Source organism: Anabrus simplex, chromosome 4 (genome assembly GCF_040414725.1).
Source record: "Anabrus simplex isolate iqAnaSimp1 chromosome 4, ASM4041472v1, whole genome shotgun sequence".
NCBI lineage: Eukaryota > Metazoa > Arthropoda > Insecta > Orthoptera > Tettigoniidae > Anabrus > Anabrus simplex.
The window spans coordinates 93,721,478-93,745,931 of NC_090268.1; the positions used below are offsets into that span (position 1 = coordinate 93,721,478).

The 24,454-nt window shown below is 40.4% G+C and overlaps 1 protein-coding gene across 1 annotated transcript in view; it reads right to left on the reverse strand.

Moving 5' to 3' along the window:
- The window catches only part of nAChRbeta1 (nicotinic acetylcholine receptor beta1), a 933,151-nt gene that overhangs the window by 55,878 nt on the left and 852,819 nt on the right, over positions 1-24,454 (reverse strand). The window contains exon 6 of the mRNA XM_067146256.2: positions 6,347-7,324. Coding sequence (XP_067002357.1) covers positions 6,347-7,324 — 978 coding nt within the window. The remainder of the gene's footprint in view (positions 1-6,346; positions 7,325-24,454) is intronic.

The following is a 24,454-nucleotide window of genomic DNA, read 5'->3' on the forward strand; positions in this document are numbered from 1 at the left end:
ACTTAGGATCAAATCTGCTATCTCAAAACGAGGAGGACAAAGAATAACTGACTGAACCACTGAGGGCGGACTCAAAACACTACCCGGTGTGCCAATTCACATGTGTAGAGAAGAAAACATTTAAAAATATATCAGCTGTAAAATGAAGAGAAAGTTGGAAATCAAGAGAACAAATTAAGACAAATATTCATTTACAGGAAGAGGAGTTAGGGATTGGATTACTAGTCTAGTAAAATCGTCCTGAATATAGGGGTTGTTGTTCAAAATGTCGGGTAGTTTTCATTTTTTGGTATGTTGTTGGTGTTGAGCCTGTAATATAAAATCCAGATTCTCGACCTTGGGGCGCTACCACGCGCCCTTGATATTGGATAAACAAATTGTTGACGTTTTCTGTGTGTTTTCGAAGTATTTCCTAAACGGGAATCGAACCCGAGGACGGCAGCTAACAGTGCTAATCGTTACTCTACGGAGGTGGACACTAATTCCAAATAAAAACATTACAATGAACACATGTATCATCAGGGAAGTATAAACCGGAATGATTACGATGAGGCTTCGAGATGACAATTACCTCTTCCGAATGGACGTGGTCGTCTTGTCGATGTGTCAGCCATATTGTTTAAAAGTATCTACTCTATTTCTGTTACGTTCCTATTGCGCTGTGTTTATTTTGTTTTTTTGCTTGTGGCTTTACGTCGCACCGACACAGACTGGTCTTATGGCGACGATGGGACAGGAAAGGGTTAGGAGTTGGAAGGAAGCGGCCGTGGACTTAATGAAAGCACAGCCCCAGCATTTTCTTGGTGAGAAAATGGGAAACCACGGAAAACGATTTTCAGGGCTGCTGACAGTGGGATTCGAACCCACTATCTCCCGGATGCAAGCTCACAGCTGCGCGTCCCTAACTGCACGGTCAGCTCACCTGGTGCTGTGTTTATTATTCTTCATAAACACCACCTTCTCGAGTTTGTACCCGGTCAGCAGATTACATAGGCTTAATTTAGGAGTTGACTCGGATAATTAAAAAAAAAGTCTTTCTAAGTCACAGGGATTCTTTCTCCTCTTGCAAGCTGTTTAACATCCATGCAACACAAGTTTCCGCCATCACCAAGGAAGGAAAAGTCTAGGATCTCCAGAGGCCTTAATCACGCTATAGCCCAGGTATTTTAAAGAAAACTAAACCCTGCACTATACAACTTACTGAGGGGCCCTTCTGTACGCCAGGACAGCTATTCTACAGCCAGATACGCTATGGAAATGTAATGAGGTTTGCGTGATGACTTCCTCAGTTGTATTTCTTGACTTTCTATATGATAAACAGTAGACTCGATTATGAAAGTTCTTCAGTGAACTCACGAGAGAGAACCTAATCCGTTCCAGCTCCCAGTCCCTGACTGAAATTTTTACACGAGTTGGGAATCGAACCCGATCTTTCTAGGTACGAAGCAGACCTGCTACTTTTCTCTACATCACGGGGATTACCATTCTCAGCTTTTATGGATACTTGATGCGAAAATGAGAAATCATAGATAAACATCTGAAGATTTGCTGACGTCTGCCATCTCACAAATTGAAGCTTTTTTTTTTTTTTTTTTTTTTTTTGCTAGCGGCTTTACGTCGCACCGACACAGATAGGTCTTATGGCGACGAGGATTGAATTGAAGCTTACAGCAGCACAACTCTTGCCTCTTAACCAATTCGCTTGGTTTGCAGTGATTGGCATTTGGGAAACAGCACTAGAGCATATCCCCATATTGCTTTATCATCATAAACCAGTAACAGCCATGATTGCTAGACTCCTAATGAAATGAAATAGCGTATGGCTTTTAGTGCCGGGAGTGTCCGAGGACATATTCGGCTCGCCAGGTGCAGGTCTTTTGACTTGACTCCCGTAGGCGACCTGCGCGTCGTGATGACGATGAAATGAAGATGAAGACGACACATACACCCAGCCCCCGTGACAGAGAAATTAACCAATGATGGTTAAAATTCCCGACCCTGCCGGGAATCGAACCCAGGACTCCTATGGCCAAAGACCAGCACGCTAACCATTTAGCCATGTAGCCGGACACTCCTAATGGTCTCTCTCAAATACGACTGCAATTCGAATCCCCCGACCGATGCCTATGGTTTGGATTCTACGCAAACCTGTAAACTTGCTTGAAGAAATAGAAATCATCCCTTGACTTCAAGAGTTTAATTTATAATATAGAACTACTCTGGAACACCAACTGTAATGCAATGATGGTAGCCGAACAGTCTTTGATGTATATTCTGTTCACACTACGTATACATCAGAAAGAAAGCTTGCAATAATTCCTCCTTCCCCAGGGCAGCCAATCGTTAAGATTGAACGCCTTTGCTTTCCTAAAGAATTTCAGGAAACGTGACCATAAACAGGGTGAAATGTTACCTTAGAAACAGAAGCTGTCTGTTCGTGTAAAATTTAACACACAACGATGCTGTCACATTCTCATTCATTCTTCCCAGGAAGCTAATTCTTAGGAAGCGATACTCCAGGTAAATTATTATTATGTTTATTATTATTATTATTATTATTATTACACATCAAGGATTACATTTCTTTCTCTTAAAATATTATTTCTATAAATTACAGTACTTATCACGATAATTATCTGCTAAATATTGTACGTAATTCAAGATAAATATTGCACGAAGTTTGAGGATAGATAGTATTACAGCTGTCTCTCGCTTAGCACTAAACATTAAAATAGTAGTTACCAGATTAAATTATAAGAGACTAAAGCAGATAATCCTCTCTATACAGACGGAGACATGGTTTTCTAAAGGAAAAATTGAAACAAATAATAGTAATAACACACTCATAAAACAGTTAGGCATATTTAGAGTTTACCCACCAATGAATAATATTTATGTTTGGATTTTTAGCCAGCTAGGAGGGGCATTAGACTCACGATTGGTTTGAGTTAAGCCTAATCCCAAAGCCTCAAGCATTTCCTTCCGAGATTTATTAGAATTATGATGAGTATAGCCTGGGAGGTAATTGAAAGTATTAACATGCATGTATGGTTAAAGCCACACATTTGTTTCACTCTAATTTTCGTGTTATTTATCATTTGAGTCATCGTGCACGTTTCCACATTCTACCCACACATGGCTTGTATTTTGGTTTCAATGATTTCAAAGCTTCGGATATCATGCTAATGAGGAATACTATGAAACTGTTAACGTACCGTAGGCTACATGCTTTGTTAAAATTACATTTTTTGAATCACACTCTCATTTTCGTATTATTTATCTTTCTAGTTATCGTACACGTTTCTACCTTCTACAGTACTGTACATTGCTTATAATTTGTTTTAAACGGACTCTTGTGCGTCGGAAGAGAATATTCCCCCGAAATGTTATTGGCGGAATATTTGCCATTGCTACGAGCAAAATACAACTTGATGTGCATGCAGACGGTACGGATATCAAATCTCAGTAGTTGAGGTTACCGGTATGTATGATGACAATCTTACGCAATCTTACATTGAAGGAGAACCGTCTTATTCTTACCAAATGAAGTACATACTACTTGGGCTGCGAATATACTCCTACTAAGTGCTCATACTCATGAGTATATACTTTGAGTAAGAACTCACGTTTTATTCATACCACCCAATGTTCGGCTGCCGTACACCACTGGTCCACATCCAAGGACACATGGCGGCCACGGTGTACGAACACAGCATTCTTCGACTTACAGTAAGTGGTTTTTCAGAGATTGTACGAGATAGGTTTACTCTATAGGACGATAACCCTCATCCACATTGTGCAGAAGCTGTTAATGAATACCTGGATAGACGTGGGATCTACAGAATGGATTGGCCGGCGTATTCCCCGGATATGAACTCCATAGAGTGTGCGTGGACCTTTCTTAAAAGAGAAATTCACAACTTTTACATCCACCATTGAAAAAATGAAATGTCGTATGGCTTTCAGTGCCGGGATATCCCAGGACGGGTTCGGCTCGCCAGGTGCAGGTCTTTTTATTTGACTCCCGTAGGCGACCTGCGCGTCGTGACGAGGATGAAATGATGATGATGACAACCCATACACCCAACCTTCGTGCCGTAGGAATTAACCAATTAAGTTTAAAATCCCCGACCCGGCCAGGAATCGAACCTGGGACCCTCTGAATCGAAGGCCAGTACGCTGACCGTTCAGCCAAACATCCACAATTACCGATTCAGGTCATAAAATGTGCTGCCATCAAGGAGAGGGACAGTTTACCTCAAGAAATGCTCTATGATTTGGTAATGAGCATGCCCCATCGTATTCAAAAGTGCCTCACGGCTCGTAGAGCACCAACACGTTATTGATTCGTGTGACTGCATCGAGAACTGTCTTTAATTTGTGATGTTCTGCAGGCTTTCGGGGGTGAGCAGCGGTCGCTTGGTAGGCCAAGGCCCTTCAAGGGCTGTAGTGCCATGGGGTTTGGTTTGGTTTTTTCTAACTGAAGAGGTGTTTTGTAAATTTTCGTTATGTTTACCATTCTAACTTTCACATTAAATAGTATGATATCGTTCTCACGCCAACACAGCAGAATCTGATATATGCTTAACTTTTCTTGATGAGTGTAATAATAATGGTAATAATAGGCTGATTATTTTTGTTTATTCAAGAGGTAATAGACACTAAATTTCTAATGTTTAACTCCAGTAATTTACTACTGAAATAGTAAAATTGGAAGGTAAATTTATCCAAGAAACTTTTCACAGACTAACTTCGAAGGAAAAATAAAATATGAAAAATAAGATTTTCTCAATAATCTTTGATGCACGCCACGTTGATGCGAAGAAGAACCAGTGCTACCGGGGTTGCACGTAGTTTCACACATTATCGTGCTTAGTGTACGGCAACCTTGGAGATGTTCTGCCATCAACATCCCACATTTTTTCTAGTTACATACCATTGTGATAAATATGTAAATCAACGTTAAAAGTTTCGTGGATTTTTTAATTTAAAATTTGCTTTACGTCGCACCGACACAGATAGGTCTTATGGCGACGATGGGATAGGAAAGGGCTAGGAGTGGGAAGGAATCATCCATGGACTTAATGAAGGTACAGCGCCGGCATTTGCCTGGTGTAAAAATGGGAAACCACGGAAAACCATCTTCAGTGCTGCCGACAGTGGGGTTCGAACCCACTATCTCCCGAATACTGGATACTGGCCGCACTTAAGCGACTGCAGCTATCGAGCTCGGTATACCGGTAATTCAAAAGAGGTTGGAGCCTCTCCCAGTTTGAATGGCATGCAATACTACGAACAAAGGAAACTGATTATCCTCCGAATTAGGATTTTTCTCTTACGTTAACTGCTGTATCTTAATTCCTTCCAGTGGTTTTGTGAGACTGTGATTTCAGGTTATTTTGTCTTGTTACTAAAGTACACTTACTGTAAGCTGAACCAAATCGAACGATCGAATTCATTTTTGAAACAACATATTATTGGCTCATTATAGGCACATTGATGTTAGGATGGCTGTGCTATCTTTTTTGAGATAGTCGATAATTTGCACAGCAGTCGCACCTGTATGATCTATACTTACTGTAGTTCCGTACATTGGATGGAGGGCGATACTGGAGATTGCAGAAATGTGATCATTCTTAATATTTCTCTGTCCATTAATTTCTTATCATAAACCATCAACTGCAGCAGAGCACGAAGGTTTACTCTATTAACCTTTAACATGTCCGCCTCTGTGGTGTAGTGGTTAGCGTGATTAGCTGCCACCCCCGGAGGCCCGGGTTCGATTCCCGGCTCTGCCACGAAATTTGAAAAGTGGTACGAGGGCTGGAACGGGGTCCACTCAAGCCTCGGGAGGTCAACTGAGTAGAGGTGGGCTCGATTCCCACCTCAGCCATCCTGGAAGTGGTTTTCCGTGGTTTCCCACTTCTCCTCCAGGCGAATGCCGGGATGGTACCTAACTTAAGGCCACGGCCGCTTCCTTCCCTCTTCCTTGCCTGTCCCATCCAATCTTCCCATCCCTCCACAAGGCCCCTGTTCAGCATAGCAGGTGAGGCCGCCTGGGCGAGGTACTGGTCATTCTCCCCAGTTGTATCCCCCGACCAAGAGTCTGAAGCTCCAGGACACTGCCCTTGAGGCGGTAGAGGTGGGATCCCTCGCTAAGTCCGAGGGAAAAACCGAACCTGGAGGGTAAACAGATGATGATGAACCTTTAACATACTGAGGACGAACAACATGATATATGCAAGCAATTCAATTTTCATTTACGTCTTAAGTAAAGAGGTTAAAAAAAGTAGGAGAAATAGGCTTTAAATTTAAGGATTACATTAACGGAATTAAGAAAACTTACCTGAATGTACTGATCTTCATTTCTAAGGTGCTCAGCTATGAACTCCACTGCTTCTGTTGCTTTTGAGGCTTCTGGGGTGAGAAGTAAAGAGTCTGAGCTTTCGCTTTCCCGTCTTCCTCCACCCCCACCTCCACCCCCTCCCCCTCCCCCACCTCCCCCACCACCAACACCACCTAACTCGGAACTGGACTTGCGGTTGATTTTGCAATTGGGATGATGGAGGTCCGTTAGCTCCATAATCTCCATTTTACTTCTATTTGGCGCTGTGGAAGGGATGTGTTTTGGCAGCTCCGCCGGTGAGCCGTAGGAAGGGTGAGGCGGTGCACTCATACCCGGCATTTCCATCATCCATCTGAGTCGCGTCTTCTTGGGTCGCCGCATTAGTAGCATGATGGGCAGGTAGTGCAGGAAGACTGCGCGGATCCACGGCGGCATACGATGCGTACGTGGACCTCGAAAATTCCAATTAATAATGATAACAGTCACCAGAATACTGACCGTGTTCATGATGAATGTGAAGAGTAAATATTTTGCGATTAGTGGTAACACAAGTGACGTTGGGGGAAGGATTTTGGACACGAGCAAGAGGAACACGACGAGTGACAGCAGAATGCTGATTCCCAGTGTCACCTTTTCGCCCGCTTCGGCTGGCAAATAGAACACAAGCACGCACAGAAACGAGATGAGTACGGTGGGAAGAATTAAGTTGACAGTGTAGAAGAGCGTCTTGCGTCGGATGATGATGTAGAAGGTGATATCCGTTTCGGTGGGCGGGGTGTCGTCGTAGATGTTGAGGTAGGCCGGCACCTCGATGATGTCCCACGTTCCCGACTTCCAGTAATCTGACAGATCCACAAAGTTTTTGTTATTGTAGAGTGCTAAGGACACTTGGTCTCCATTGAAAGTCCACGAACCAAACTTCATAATACACGTCTGCTGATCGAACGGGAAGTACGTAACGTCGATAGTGCACGAACTCTGGAAACAAGAGAACAAAAATTCCGCAAATCAGAGCCCATTTAACAGAAAAATTATTTTAAGACAATATACACTCCTTAGCAGCAAGACTATGAAGACATAAAAGTAAACACTGCAATTTACAATCTTATTTTGTAAGATTAGAGGATACTGAAAAACAATGCAGAAGAAAAAATGAAAGTACACTTCCTAAAAAACAAACAAAACTCCACCAAACTTTATATTGCTAAGGTTTTGCAACAAACATGTCAAAAACATTGACACATAATATGTCTTAAATGCCTATTGCTCACGGTAAAATGTTTCGTAAAATTTGTTGTACAATTAATTTTATAAAAATTTGGTGAAAACAAGTTGTGTTGCTCACGGTAAAATTTATTTATAAAATCCGTGGAAACATCAGGATCTCCATCTATGAACTTACTTCTGTTGAACTTACAATGTGTTTGAGAGTGTGGCTCCAACAAACAAAGCAAAACTTGCTGCTTTAGCTGCAATTATATGTTGTACAGTGGTAAAAAGGAAGAAAAGAAATGCCAGGAAATTCTGGACTCGGGATTGGATCAAAAGAAGAGAAGAAGGTAGAGGATTGCTGTCCTTGGTCGAAAATTAGTTGGTTAGAAGACCAGTATTCATATAGGAATTCGGCGATTGTGTTTTTTGCCTCTCTTCTTGCATTTCTGGTGTGGTAAAGTGGCGTTTTAACTTCGTACAAACAAGGATATTTCTGGTATTCGTCAGTAAAACACTAACAGCTTCCTTAGTCCACCCGGATTCTGCCATTTTAGAAAGAAGTGTTTGTTTACAATCAGCTTCGCAATCTTCTCACGACGTAGCGCCAGCATCATCGTGATGTCAGCTTCGCTGATTGGTTCGTTTCGTAAAATTAATTTTACCGAATAGAACGTGTCGTATTTTGTGAAAAGTTTTATCAAAGGTTTTATAAAACGTTAATTTGACCGTGAGCAACATAAATTTTATAACATTAAATTATTATACAATAAATTTGACAGAAAATTTTACCGTGAGCAACAGGTGTAACAGCTTCCTTAGTCCATCCGGATTCTGCAATTTCAGAAAGAAGTGTTTGTTTACAATCGAGCTTCGCAATCTTCTCACGACGTAGCGCCAGCATCATCGTGATGTCAGCTTCGCTGATTGGTTCGTTTCGTAAAATAAATTTTACGGAATAGAACATGTCCTATTTTGTGAAAAGTTTTATCAAAGGTTTTATAAAACTTGAATTTGACCGTGAGCAACAGAAATTTTATAAAATTAAATTAATGTAAAATGAATTTGACAGAAAATTTTACCGTGAGCAACAGGCATTAGAGGTGGGGCATCCGAAAATTTGTGATCGATGGCCAGACGATGTTACCTAGCAACCGATCAGGCTATGTCTTATGGCTGACGATAATCTGAGATAACCAACCCTTGACGGATGGCCATGACAGAGAGACATATTTCTGAAATTTGATTTTCCCATAGGAAAATTTGACAGTATTTTTTATTTGTCTTAATCTTTAATATACAATAAGCGGACCTGCCACAGTGCGCGGATACCGCTCTTTAATATGCAATGACCCAATAAGCACTTTGTGAATGATATTGCGAAGTTCAATTATGTTCCTGGCCCATCAGTCTAGGGGTGCGAGCCTGTCTCTTATCCGAAGGTCCATGAACCTACTACGCTGGCGTAGCAGGGGGAAAGGTGATACTCCCACGTGGCGCGTTCCAGGTGGCGAAAAGTGGGGTCCTAACCGGCTTGCCGGCGGACTTGAGGGAGATAAAATACCTCTCGCGGACCAAACACGCAACCCTCTGTGAGTGGGGGACGCGGACGAAGAATCCACCCACGGTATCCCCTGCCTGTCGTAAGAGGCGACTCAATGGGGCGACCTAGGGTTGATTGTATTAGAACCATGAAACTATTTGTGATTAGTACCACCACGCGGGGAATATCATGGGTCGCTTTTATTTGCGTAGTACCACTATGTTAGGTACGAAATAGGTTTGTGATTAGTAGCAACAGAGTGCGTTGCCGGCTTTTACAGTACCTGTGATTAGTACTACTTTAGGAGTGACCCTATGGTTCTAGCTTGCCTACGATTAGTACCCACTATATGAGGAACACCACGGGATAGTGCGAGTCCCTGTGGTTAGTACGCGTATGTGATGAACATCGCAGGTTTGCTTTGCCTGTAAATGGCGCCGCAATTTGCGAAACACCGTAGGTCTGAATTCCATGTGAGAATTTAATTACCTGTGAGTAGTACCATACTGTATGGAATACCGCGAGTCCACGCTACTTTTGATCAGTACCGCAACATGACAAATACCATGGTTCTACTTTCCTAGCGATAAATATCATTATGAGGGGCCGATGACTTGGATTTTGGACCCCTTTAAACTACAAGTATCATCGATTCAGTATTGTGCTATAGAAACAGTCCTTTGGTCAGTAATACTATTGTTTTACATCAGTTTATGTGAATGTGAGGCATTGCGGGTCAGATCCACTGATTGTTTTAAATTCATACCCATCCATTCATTTTTCGTCCTCACGTTTTGAATTCTGGTCAGTGGAGGATTTTGGACCATTAGGGGCCGATGAACTAGGTGTTAGGTCCATTTAAACAACAAGAATTATTATTATTATCATAATCATCATCATCATCATCATCATCAGCAGCAGCAGCAGCAGCAGCAACATCAGAAGGTCCCGGGTTCGATTCCCGACCAGGCTAGGGATTTTTTTACTTGGACCAGAAGTTTGGTTCGGGGTCCACTCAGCGTGTGTGAATACAATAATTCAGGGACTATCTGACGGTGAGATGGTGACCTCGGTCTAGAAAACCAAGAATAACGGCCGACAGGATTTTTCGCATTGACCTCGTGAACTGCAGACCTTCGGTCTGAGCATCGGTCACTTGGTAGGCCAAGGCCCATTAGGGCTGTATCGCCATGGCTCTTTTAGTTGTATTATGTCAGGAAAGTGACAGGCACTGTTTAGGGTACTTTGAAGCGAATGTTTTCATTTAAGCTCAATCGTTCTGAAAGCATATAAGATCAGCCTATTACAGGCAACGTGCCGATACATTTCCGCGTATTATCTAGTCTATATAAATAAAGTTGTAGGGGGTTCGCTGTTTGTAATTTCTTTTGTTTTGCCAATTTTTCTGATATTTATCCGTTTTAGGTCAACTCAAGACCGAATCGGTGGTTTTTACTTTTCGTGTCTGTTTGTTTGTCTGTTTGTCCGTTCCACCATCACGTCGAAACGGCTGGATAGATCTCAACCAAACTTCACATTTAGAGTATATTCATCCCGGGGAAGGTTTCGATATGCATATCATTTTAAAATCTTTGAATAGACGGGGGGTTTATAGGAAAACCAGAATGGTTTTACTCCTTTTTCTCTTATACTATTGATTTTCTGTAAACTCCGTGGACCGTACGTGAAACGTCTCTTCATTATAAACAACTTTCGTTATGTTCATAATTTACCTTACTCTTCACATGACGGAGAAATTTACAATTTTCTGCTGGTATCATGCTCTGCATTGAGTGACCGACAGACCGACAACGAACCTACAGGTTACCGTGGCAACGTCTCTGACTGCTTGCCAGCAGGGAAGTAACGTACTGCCATTTTCCTCATCATGGTTTTAAATTCGTGGTTGTTCCTTGAGTAGAAGACAAGAGAGGCGTCAATCGGCCTATCTGCGGGATATTGGCGGAATATCATTGGAGGTTATAACCGCCCTAGAATAGATTAAGTAATAACATCATTAGTCATCTTCTTATTTGTTTCCCTAAGAATCACTGCATCTAATTTTCTCCTCTGTTACCGCTTTATCATATACATAACTCACACCAGCATAATTTATTGAGGGGCATTTGATTTTCCAATACATTCACTTGGCATTTACATATTTGTCGTTATCCGGCTGTCCTCAGTTATAATCCAATTTTTATATTAATTTCAACTTTCTTAACTGTATTATTTTCTTCCCTAATTACGCCGTATGTACGCGAGGGCTAGAAACTACTGGATGTATTTCCACCAAGCTTCATATTTAGAATCCACCTGTCCTTGTTAGGTTTTAGGGCAAATATTGTTTCTAAATCCCTGAATTGACTGGGGGTTTATACGAAACCGAAACAGTGATTTTGCACTCCCACAAAATATACACAACCAAACTTAGTGGAAATCTACTACCTTGATGGAAATTAATTTCTTAACTTTTTTTCTCATGTGCATAATTTCGATACGAGGATTGATAAGAGAGATATCATTAACGGACCGTTTTGCGGTACAAGTCCCATCGGAGTTAACTCACGAGCGGGTGCGTGTAAAGCGTATTCCTTACAACTTGAAGACTACTGAAGATATTCGAACCAAAATTTATATTTAGCATCCGCCTGTCCAAAGGTAGGTTTTAAAGGTCAATAAAATTTCATGTTCCAGAATGGACTGGCGGTTTATAGGGAAACGAAATGGTGATTTTACTCTTCCACAGTATACACAGAACAAGACCAAGCTGACTGGAAATCGACCAAACGTGATGGAATTCCACCTCTAAAACTTTTTAAATGTGCATTTTTTCGTCAGGAGGATTAGTAAGGGAGATATCACGAATGGTCAGTTTTGCAGGTTAAGTCCAGCGGACATAGCCCAAAAGGTGTTGTACATGGAGCAGATTCCTTATCTATATAAATTAAATCGTAACGACTGTGTGTCTCTACATTGGCTATTTTGGCGAAATTTTCGTACAGCTTTCCGTTTAAGGGGTAATAATGACCATCTGCATAATTTTTGGTTTAGTTTCCTGAAAGTCCTAATTTTTACCCTCCTCGCCCAAAATCCAGATTGCGGCATAATCTGCCAGAAGAAAAAAAATTGAAATTTGACAAAAATTATACGTTTTAGCCTGCAACGGACGGAAAACTTCCAAGATCTTTAAATTTTTCACTTTTTATTCCCGAAGGATATCGAAATATGGAGGCAATTTTAATGATGGTGCAGACCTTCGGAAAGTCCTATCACATAACGAATTGCACAACCTCCGTTCAATTTGGAGTGATCTACAAGCTTGGTCTTATGACTTTTTGCCGTATCTGTATCCCTTTTACGTTTGATTTTTCTCTATTAATCGATGTTAAGTAAATTTGGACTTTTCACATACATAATTCATACTTTCAATTACTTATATGAAATACAGAATCATCAAACTCTTCACGAAAATTGGCCCACCCAGTAGCCATATGTGAGCCAAGTGCTATGTATGTAGCTGTCACATAATTATCCGAAAAGTAATGCAATGTGAGATAATCTTACAAACACTTTACCATGTTCAACGTTTCTAACTCAATCTGACCCAAGAATAGGTGAGATATCATAGGACCAGCCATTTAGGCCACTAAATCCGGCGTCTTATTGTATAATCCTTTGGCGATATGACGTACGTTTAGCAGCAGTTAATTTGTAAATGAAGGTCTGGAATATTGTAAACACGCATATACTTTCTTATGTCGATCTATACATATTCACTGATGTCGATTTGTAGCGATCGAGGAAGGGTGTGTCTGCCGACTTTGACTGGCAGTAGGAATGAGGTCCTTCTCCAACTCCTGTGTAACTGTCATTAGTAAGGAAGGCCTACCATTGTAATGATTAGTTCACTTCTCGATTTGAATGGCAGAAGGCAAGGGAGCATGCAGTTTTGTTTAAAACTCCTCTACCCGATTGTGTTTGGCAGTAGGCAAGAGTGCCCGCAATTATAAACAAATGTCCTCATCTAAAATGTGACTGGCATTAGGCATAGTGGCCTGCTATTTTGATGCAAACTCACCAACTTGGTGTGACTGGCAGTAAGCTAGCTGGCAGTAGGAAAATGGGCCTGACATTATAATGATAACTGCACAACTCAATTTCGACTGATAGTAGGGTAAGTGCCGGCCATTATAATAAAAACTCCTCAACTGTAATCTGTCTGGAAGTAGGAAATGGGGCTACCATTTTAACGAAAACTCCCCAAATCGATTGTGTCCGCGCAGTAGGCAATGGGGCCTGCAATTATAATGTAAACTTCCCAACTCGATTGTGAATGGCAGTAGGCAAGTGAGCCTGTCGTTATATCACAAATCCGTAACAAACACTTTACATTGGAAACAACGTATGGGGACCTTCCCATGCTCTTTCTCGGATAACGCTAAGAGACATGCAATTTTAAAACAATCTTATTTACTGCATGCACAGTATTTACTTCGATATTCGAATACAATGTAGAATACCGTAGCGAAGCACGGGTACATTTGCTAGTCAATAATATATATGATAATGTGCTCCTTCGTTTCGGTCAAGCTTCTACTCGGGGACTGTGGAAAAATCCCAGCCAATCACTTTTTTGTCAGGAATACATCAGAGGGGCTCAAACATCTTAAAATGATAATTAAAGATTCTAGTCTGAAGGATCCAAATATTGGTGTTATTAAAAACTACAATAATTAGATTTCCGTTTTGCATATAAATCACAATGTATATATAACAAACAAGATCTACAGTATAAATTGTACAAATATCTGTTTCTGCGGTTCTGAAAGTTCTATTCTTTTCAATATTTCAAAGAAGAAATCTTCATACTTTGTTGTATTGTTTTACGAAGTAACTTAATTGGAAAAATTCTAATGCTCATGTAAATATTAAAGAAAAGCCGGGCTAAGTGGCTCAGACGGTTGAGGCGCTGGCCTTCTGACCCCAACGTGGCAAGTTCGATCCTGGCTCACTCCGGTGGTATTTGGAGGTGTTCAAATACGTCAGCCTCGTGTTGGTAGATTTACTGGCTCTTAAAAGAACTCCTGCGGGACTAAATCCCGACACCTGGGCGTCTCTAGAAATCGTAAGAGTAAGTGATGGGATGGAAAACCAATAACAGTATTAATATTAAAGATAAGATGGGTTATGTCTTATTGTATTTAGTCTTCACAGGCTATGTGTATATTATAGAGAGACCACTTAACAAACTCGCCTGAAATAGAAAATGTGAAGAGAGAGAGAGAGAGAGAGAGAGAGAGAGAGAAGGAACAAAACACATATCTGACAACAGTGTGTTCAGTTTCCAAGAAAGGGAATTCATTAAAAAGGAAAGAAATGTATCAAATGAGTATGAACGTAACAGCAGCCTTGGTTTTGAATTACACTGTACTACAAGAAGGCCAAACCATTGCGAATACTTTTGGCGCTGCAATGAATCTACCTAAATTCCTGTAAAGTCAACACTGAAAGCAAATGGATCTTATAATCTGCTAAGAGCCTTGCAAAATAAATAAAAATGACGGGACAAGTAAAGAAGCCAGGCAGTGAAACGGTGGTGACAGTAATACTGTATTGTGATGGACAAAGATGGAACTTAGTAAAAACTGGCTCACAGTTCAAAGCAGGAGGCTTCATCACCTGAAGCTGGAAATAATGCTAAATTCTGAAACATTTAGAAAATATTGATTTTTTTAAATGATGAGACCAGTAAAATTATGCTACGAAGTATGGCGAAACTAATGATGGATTGTAAACTGAAGGAGCGATACGTTATTTCAAGATATTTTTTTTTCTATGTGCTTTACGTCGCACCGACACAGATAGGTCTGATGGCGACGATGGGATAGGAAAGGCCTAGGAGTTGAAGGAAGCGGCCGTGGCCTTAATTAAGGTACAGCCCCAGCATTTGCCTGGTGTGAAAATGGGAAACCACGGAAAACCATTTTAAGGGCTGCCGATAGTGGGATTCGAACCTACTATCTTCCGGATGCAAGCTCACAGCCACGCGCCTCTACGCGCACGGCCAACTCGCCCGGTATTTCAAGAGATTTAAAGAGATTTGTGTGGTTAAATCTATAAAGTATTTAGGTGATAGGTATAATTCGATTTAAATTAAATTCCTCATTTGTAAGACGTATGCCATTGACAACCAAGTAGATGTATTGAGCACACACAAATTAACCAATGAGGAAAGTTTCCTTTTGCTTTTGGTTTAACTCTCAGAAAAACACAAACGTTTGTTGGCGATGCAAAGCTGGGAAAGAGAAGGTAGCGATCGTGGACTTCATAAAGACACAGCTACAGCATTGTCCTGGTGTGGAAATGAGAAACTACGGAAAGACGTTTGTAGAGCTGCCAACGGTAGGGCTTGAACCCACGATCTCTCGAAACGCGTAACAGACTCGCTCAATACGAGGAAAATTCTGAAAGAAAAGGACACATGCGATTGTAAGAGTATAGAGGATATAAAGAAATTGACAAACTGACAAAACAGAAAATTATTGTGGCATAGGAATGGTATTTAAACCTGTGATATATGACGTGAAGTGTGGACTACTCAATTTCCATGAACCATCAAGTGGCAACCTCAACGCTGGCTCAGTTCTAAAGATGCACTTCGTGATGTACAAAAGAAGGAAGCCAAATTAAATTCGCATCATATTATTACATGTTTTGTTCAATAAAATTTGTTCCATATACAATATAAAGATCTGACATATCTAAAAATATTCAATAATGTTCTGTGGTATAGAATACCTAACAGAATGATTATTACGAGGGACATTCTAATAATTTAAACTTTAAGATCTGATAATAACAATTATATATCATACGTGACAGAGAATCAGTGCATCAGAAGTTAGTTATAGCCCAGTGAACAAGTACATTTTACCCGATAAAAGGTCACGTAGTTTTGGATTTTGGATACGTTGTTTGTACCTAGGCCCTAACTAAAGATACAGGTTTACTAATTTGGTGCACGTGTCGCGTCACGTTTTTCGGTTTACTAGTGCGTCCACTCTTATCATTCATTTGCTACAATTTACTCCCATAACAAGTTTTTCTAAATCTCATTGTTACCGAAATACAGAGCTTTAAAGCACAAAATGTTTCCAAACATGTCCGGCGTTTAAACGGTTTATTGGTTCAATTTAAAGGTAAAATGAATGAACATTTGTAGCGATATATTAGATATGTGAATAAAAATGTTACAAATAAGACCACAATACATGGAATTAGAAGACTTGGATTTTTAATAAGGGCTTAGGTATAAACAACATATCCAAAATCCAAATCTTCATGACCTTTCGTCAGGTAACCCCCACCCCCCGGCATATTCACGACCTGGCCACTGGCCTATTATATAATGCTGATGTTTAACATAGCTAGAAACCTGATATGGTTGCGTATTATGTATCAGTGAAGTTATTGTGGTGGTTCAAGAAATGGCTGAGAATGCTATTTGCTTTACGTCGCACCGACACAGATAGGTCTTATGGCGACGATGAGACAAGAAAGGCCTAGGAATGAGAAGGATGCGGCCGTGGCCTTAATTAAGGTACAGCCCCGGCATTTGCCTGGTGTGAAAATGGAAAACCACGGAAAACCATCTTCAGGGCTGCCGACAGTGGGGCTCGAACCCACTATCTCCCGATTACTGGATACTGGCCGCACTTAAGCGACTGCAGCTATCGAGCTCGGTGGCTGAGAATGCCCCAGAGTTGAGGGTATGAATTTCTTTTTCAGTTTCACATTCTTTCGAATTTCGATGCATATTTCTTCTTCTTCTCCCTTGCCTTTTCCAAACTACCTGGGTCGGCATTATGTGAGGATTTAGTCCAGCCGGATGCTCTTCCTGACGCCAATCCTTTGTAGAGGGATATATTCACCTTTGCGTGTTTCTGTGATGGTGTGTAGTGTGATGTGTTGTGTGTAAATAACGTTGTGTATTAAGACGAACACATACACGTAGCCCCCGAGCTAGAGGAATTAATCAAATACTATTAAAATCACCATCCAGGACGGGAATCGAACCCGGGGATGTCTGAACTGTAGACCAGTACGCTGACCATTAAGCCAAAGAGCCGGACGTAGTGCGTATTTCTTGATTAAAATTTAATCTCAAGCCTTGGAAGCTTTCTTTAAGACATAAAAAAAGGAAGATACTTCTTTTTTTACAAACATGCAGGTTGTACAGGCATTTACAGCTAAAATATATCGCGTATCTTTACCACAATATTAGATTAAATATTATAAAATTTAGTGTGGTAGAGAGCTTACCTTTTACCCAGAGGCCAGGTTTCGATTCCCGGCTACGTTACGGATTTTTATCTGGATCTGAGGGCTGCTTCAAAGTTCACTCAGCCTATGTGAAAACAATTTAGGAGTTATCGGTCCCGGTATAGAAAATCAAGAGCAACTGCGTCAAGAAGCAGCGGTCGCTTGATAGGCCAATGTCTATCAAGGCTATAGGATTTTTTTAGTTGTATGAATATAGCTTTGTTTGTAAATCGAGAGGTAATCTAGAGGCTATCTATACAATCAAAAGTTATTTATTTATTTATTTATTTATTTATTTATTTATTTATTTATTTATTTATTTATTTAGTTAGTTAGTTTGTTATACAGTTCTACACGCCTCCACTGATCAGTACCAAAATTTTCACCAAGTTTCATGAGGCACTCGTCCGACTTGTTATCTGAATGGTCAGCGTACTGGCCTTCGGTTCAGAGGGTCCCGGGTTCGATTGCCGGCCGGGTCGGGGGATTTAATTGCTTCTGATTAAACCTTCCGGCTCGGGGACTGGGTGTATGTGTTCCTCTCAACACTTTCCTCATCATATTCAGACAACGTACCGCACTACCTACCACCACAGAAACACGCAATAGTGATTACATCCCTCCATATAGGGTTGGCCTAAGGAAGGGCATCCGGCCGTAAAACAGGGCAAAATCCACATGTGCGACGCGGTTCGCACCCGCGACCGTACAGGTGTGGGGAAAAAGCGGTAGGAAAAGAAGTAGTTCGTGAGGCACTCGGACGGGTCGTCAAAGAATTAATTAAATAAAATTGGTCTTAGCATGTGATATACGGATAAAGACTTTATGTTTTGACGCCATTTATGATGCCAAAACTCTTAAGGAATGGGCTGGACACACGAAAAGTATGGAACTTATAATAGCAAGGAATAAGGTCAATTCACATACAGAGGTACAAAAATAAACTCTTCGGTGGCACTTCGCTGCATTTTGCTCTATGAAACAATCTGGCAATTTATTCTCTGGAAAATTAACCTCAATCCCATAAATGAGTCAGACGGGTCGTAGAGGTCAAAGATTTCATAAAACTGGTCATAATATATGATATGCATCGGGCGATTTGGCCGTGTGGTTAGGGGCGCGCGGCTGTGAGTTTGCATCCGGGAGATAGTGGGTTTGAATCCCACTTTCGGCAGCCCTGAAGATGGTTTTCCGTGGTTTCCCATTTTCACACCAGGCAAATGCTGGGGCTGTACCTTAATTCAGGCCACGGCCTATTTCTTCCAACTCCTAGGCCTTTCCTATCCCATCGTCGCCATAAGACCTATCTGAGTCGGTGCGACGTAAAGCCACTAGCAAAAAAATATGATATGCGGGTAGAATATTTTATATATTGACGCCATTTTTGATACCAAAACTCTTAACGGGTTGACTGGACCAAGACCAATTACGATAGTCAGACCACAACACAAAAAATGTACATGGCTTTCGTCCCGGGCCAAGTAACCTAACAATGATTGTGAGAATTTTGTAGAACGAAAATGTTTACCTTTGGTTATCAAACAAATTAATATTTGATAAGGAAAAGAGCAATGGTAATTTTACATGCACTTTAACTAGGACAGTAGGATGCATAGAGCGGATTTTAAAAGCAGTAAACCAATCATCAAATTCCCAATACCTAACAAACTTCACTAAAGGACTAATGAAAAAAATCCGATAACAGCAACAAAAATAAATACACAAACAAAATAATCAATTTTCCTGTTATTAACACTGTGACAGCATGCCCATTAGCCCATTATATACTGAAGTTGACCGAATCTAACACTGCCCACATCCAACAAACAATTTAAAATAAGTGTTGTCACCAGAAAATAAACATTAGAAAATGAAACAAGATAGTTAAGTTGTTACCTTGACAATGAGGTTACATGCTGCTGAGCTTCAACTCTTTCGTAATATGTTGTTTCTGCCCACGACTTTTTTCATCGGTCTTCCTCTTGATTCCCTGGTTTTAAATTTCTTGACAATTTCTTTGGAGGTTTTCTTTTGAGACATTCGTATAATTGTTGGTAAAAATATTACCCAGAATTTTTAAACACTTCTTTATAATTTTTGTCATAGGAACACCTCGCACACATCACTTGAATTATTAACGCTATTTCTTTTTAGAATTCCACAAAATGAAGAATACGTCAGTCAGTTCAACACTGTCCGGCTTCATGACTAAATGGTTAGCTTGCTGGCCTTTGGTCACAGGGGTCTCGTGTTCAATTCCCGGCAGGGTCGGGAATTTTAATTTTAATTGGTTAATTTCCCTGGCACGGGGGCTGGGTGTATATGTCGTCTTCATAACCATTTCATCCTCATCACGATGCGCAGGTCGCTTACGGGTGTCAAATCAAAAGACCTGCACCCGGCGAGCCGAACTTGTCCTCGGGCACTCCCGGCACTAAAAGCCATACGCCATTTCATTTCAGTACAATACTTCTACACTCTACTATTACTCCTCTCTTCATAACTACTAAGATAACTTACTACCGTTTCAGTTAACCTACAGGCATTTTAAGCTTCCACGTAAAAGCACCTAGCGACGCAAATACGGCTTTATCAGTATTGAAAATCACGAAGTACGACCAGAAGCTGACTCGAAATAATTGTTTCACAATTATTACTTTAAACTCGTAAACACGATCACATACAACCTGTGCTGGGCTGTGTTCACGGCCATATTGTCGCTAATTGAAACCTGCCTTAGAATCTTCAGTATTTTAGTTGGGCAAACGAATGACTTGGAAATAGCAAGGCATATCTATGACTCAATGTAGCGATTTTCTCCCTGGAAAATTGAGCACAATTCCATAAATGAGTATTAGATGATTACTCACAGGTGGTGGATTTTGCTCTGTGATACAGCACAGCAATTTATTGTCCGGAATGAGTATTGAGAGATTGCTTTCAGACGAATTTGTTGATCTGTTTATTCCAACCTATACATAATTCGTTTTAGTCATAGACTGGATTTCTGCATTTACTTGAAACGCATGTACCATACTTTTGCATTCCTCTACGTTTACTAACTTCAATTATGTACATGAGTATCAAATGATTGGTTTTAGGTGGCGGATTTTGCTCTATGTTATAACATAGTAATTTATTGTACGAAATGAGTATTGAGAGATTGCTTTCAGACGAATCTGTTGACTCTATTTAATCCAACCTATACAGACTTCGTATTAGTCTAGACTGGATTAATTTATTTGCTTGAATCAGATGACCTCGTGTGGGTGGGGGCGGTAGAGTAATATCCACAGTATTCCCTGCCTGTCGTAAGAGGCGACTGAAAGAGGCTCCAGTGGCTCTCAAGTTGGTTGCGGGGGTTGGCGACCACGGGACTGACAGCTGAGTTCTGGAATTGATTCCACTTTGCGAATTCTAGGGAGTCTTTCATTTTCACACCGTTCGTGGCCCTTGTCTTTCTTTGACCGGCCGATACCTTCATTTTTCGAAGTGTCTGGCCACTTCCATTATTTCCCCCCCTGATTAGTGTTAATAGAGGATTTTTGCCTAGTTGTTCTTCCTCTTAAAAGAAAAACAACAACCACCACCACTACCACCACTTTGAATCAGATATACCATAGTTTAACATTGTTCTACGTGATATAATGTTGCATTCTATTATCCGAAGAGTTCGTGTGTATTATTTCATTATCTCGAAACTTTGTAAGCACATCCGTGTGGATAAGGATTAACAACGCGGAGCCCGCAGGAAACTGATAGTTCTAAATATATGCTATGTACCTGGTATAGTAGTTAAAATATGAATGCTGAAGTAGAAGGCAGAAAATAAAGCATGTTCTGGGGATAATTACATCTGTTTCAGATGGCAGAGTATTGCGACGTAGTATTCTTATCCAAAAGTAAAACAGTAGAGATCTACACTTCACTATGGTATTAAAAAAAATATATAAGATATTAAAATATGAAGGACAGATTTCAATAATACTTAATTTCAATAAAATAAAATAATATAATAATTCATACATGTATGTCTTAAAATTCCACACTGTAGAATTTTGACAGATCATTTCTAAAGAAAATAACGACAAGATAAGTATATAAACGTGTTTAGGGTCAGTGTCACTGAACAATGGCGATGCTTAGAAATTCTGAATAGTCTAAATACCAAACCCATCAGCTGTAAGTTCTTCTGATCGTACTGCTGCAGAGGGCTACTTCTTTGACCGTCTTTGACAAAGGACAGAGGCTACCGTAGACGTATTCCGTATCCTCAATCCCTAGTACTAGCTTATAATACAGAAGGGTCAAAAAATTTGATAAGTGAATCGACCTAGGTTGAACGAGCACAAGAATTGACTAAGGAAGATCGAATAGAATAGATGAAGGAGGCAAGACAAGTACGGGCAAAGGAAAATATCGCTGGAATCTTGTTCATTAAGCAAGTTCCCTTAAAGCTACTCTTAGATAAATAAATAAATAAATAATTAAATAAATAAATAAATAAATAAATAAATAAATAAATAAATAAATAAATAAATAAATAAATAAATAAATAAATAAATAAATAAATAAATAAATAAATAAATAAATAAATAAATAAATAACTTGGCAGGTTCGATCCTGGCTCAGTCCGGTGGTATTTGAAGGTGCTCAAATACGACAGCTCAAATACGACAGCCCCGTGTCGGTAGATTTACTGGCACGTAAAAGAACTCCTGCGGGAGTAAATTCCGGCACCTCGGCGTCTCCGAAGACCTTAAAATGTAGTTAGTGGGACGTAAAGCAAATAACATTATTATTTAATAAATAAATAAATAAATAAATAAATAAATAAATAAATAAATAAATAAATAAATAAATAAATAAATAAATAAATTCAGTAATCCGGGTTACAACGTCATCACAGATTGACGCAATGTGTTATGTCTGGCTTGATTAAGTAAGAAGTTAAACATGTGTAACACATCACCTCTAGTAGATGCTAAGCGAACTCACTCAACTGTGCTGGTGTGGAGTCGCTTTGTTGCTCTGGTTAGTGAGGGTGCATGGGTGCGGTTAATTTGGGGTAGTGGTCGTTCGCGCCGTCGCTTACTGCCGTCATACTTCATTGCAGGACACAATCCTCGGCCTACGGTGGATTGTTAAAACACGCCCAGGCCCTGTTATATTCTACTTGTCACTCATGGATCACTGCATAGGGGATGGGGATTAAATAGGCGTGGGAATGAAAGTTTAGAATATAATTTTTCAGACGCAGGAGTACTTCCTAGAGTGGAATTGGGGCTTCGAACTTTCACGTTGATCATTCATAGGAAACGCAGACACCGTTGTGATCTAGGCGTTAGTGAATAGGAGTTTTCCGCCCTGTTATTATGTAATAGTAATTCGACGGACCATGTAAGCTTTCATCCTAAAATAATATCCCTCTGTGGGTGAGGGATGGAGAATAACACCCACATCCCGTGCCTGTCGTAAGAGGCGACTAAAAGAAGCCTGAGGGGCTCTTAACTTGGGAGCATGGGTTGTCGACATCAGGGCCCTCAGCTGAATCCTGGCATTGCTTACTTGTGCCAGACTCCTCACTTTCATCTATTCTATCCGACCTCCCTTGGTGAACTCTTGTTCTTTTCCGGGCCCGACGGAAATAGAGCACTCGAGGCCTAGGCAGTCTTCCGTTTTCATGCCCTTCGTGGCCCTTGTCTTCCTTTGGTCGATACCTTCATTTTTCGAAGTGTTGGACCCTTTCCATTTTTTCTCTCTGATTAGTGTTGTGCCCGTTCGCATCTCGAAGACCAATAACAAAATGGCGGCGTAGGAAGGTATGGCCCATGTGATCTACTAAGGCAATGAACTTCACATCAATGCAGCATATAGGAGGCTATGTACGTCACGGAAAGGATAAATTTCGAAGACACTGCAGAACAGTAGAGGTTCATTTTGAATTGTTTAAAAAAAAATATAGCAGCGGGAGGATTGTTTAACGAGATTCTCTAAAAAATTTACTTTCGGAAGCAAGACGCAAATACGAGCGGAGCTACAAGTTGAAGGATATTCTGAATAATTGAGAAGAATATTAATAACCATATATAACGGAGTCAACGTGAGAATAAGTTATTCACCGGCGTATGCTACTGAAGAGGCGAGAGAAATATATATAATAATTAATTTTTGGTGATATACGACGGACTTGGTTTATCCAACAGCAACTCAGCGACTGAAAGAATCGGAATTCACCATTTTATGATAATAAATAACTTCATACGTGAAGATAAGAACTACAGTAGCAGTAAACCGAATAATTATTTACGGGGAAATATTTTCACAGAAAGGAAAACTTCGACGATTGCCTAAGATAAAAAGAAATATGCATAATATCATGATTAATTACTGCGCATATGGAATTCTTTTCGTTGTCTTCAGATACAAGATGATGACTGTCTGCTAATTTAACAAGATGGACTGAACTGGGGATATGTACTGTCGAGCCAGATGACCAGCTGTGGAGGATTGGACCGGCCAACCAGTGGACGTGATGACGTGGATGAGCACCCGCCAGCCAATAGACCGGACGAGAAGGAGAGGTCCAACGAGCTATGTGACCAGCTGATGACCATGAGCGTCCAACCCAACCAGAGATCCAGATCCGATCTAAGGGTCTAGCCGCAGCCGAAGGATGGAACAACAACCAGATCAGGCGTAGCAACTGACGAGCTAAGTCCATACATTTCTTTAGTAGAGTAGTTTCTTATAATCTGCACCCTCAATCTATTTTGGCATGTGCTGAACATATGGTGATTTTATGAAGTAATTAAGAACGTGTGTGTAATATAAGTAAAGTGTGAAATACTTAAGGATTAAGATTAGATGGAAGTGTGGAATTAGAATGCTTATATGACATATACAGGTTACCGCACTAGCATATCAACAGTGAAACTAGTATCGGATAAGAGAAATGTGTGTTACTTGTGTAGACTTAGAAGCAATGAGTCTAATTTACTAGTAAGATTTCGATTAATCTCGCTTACCTG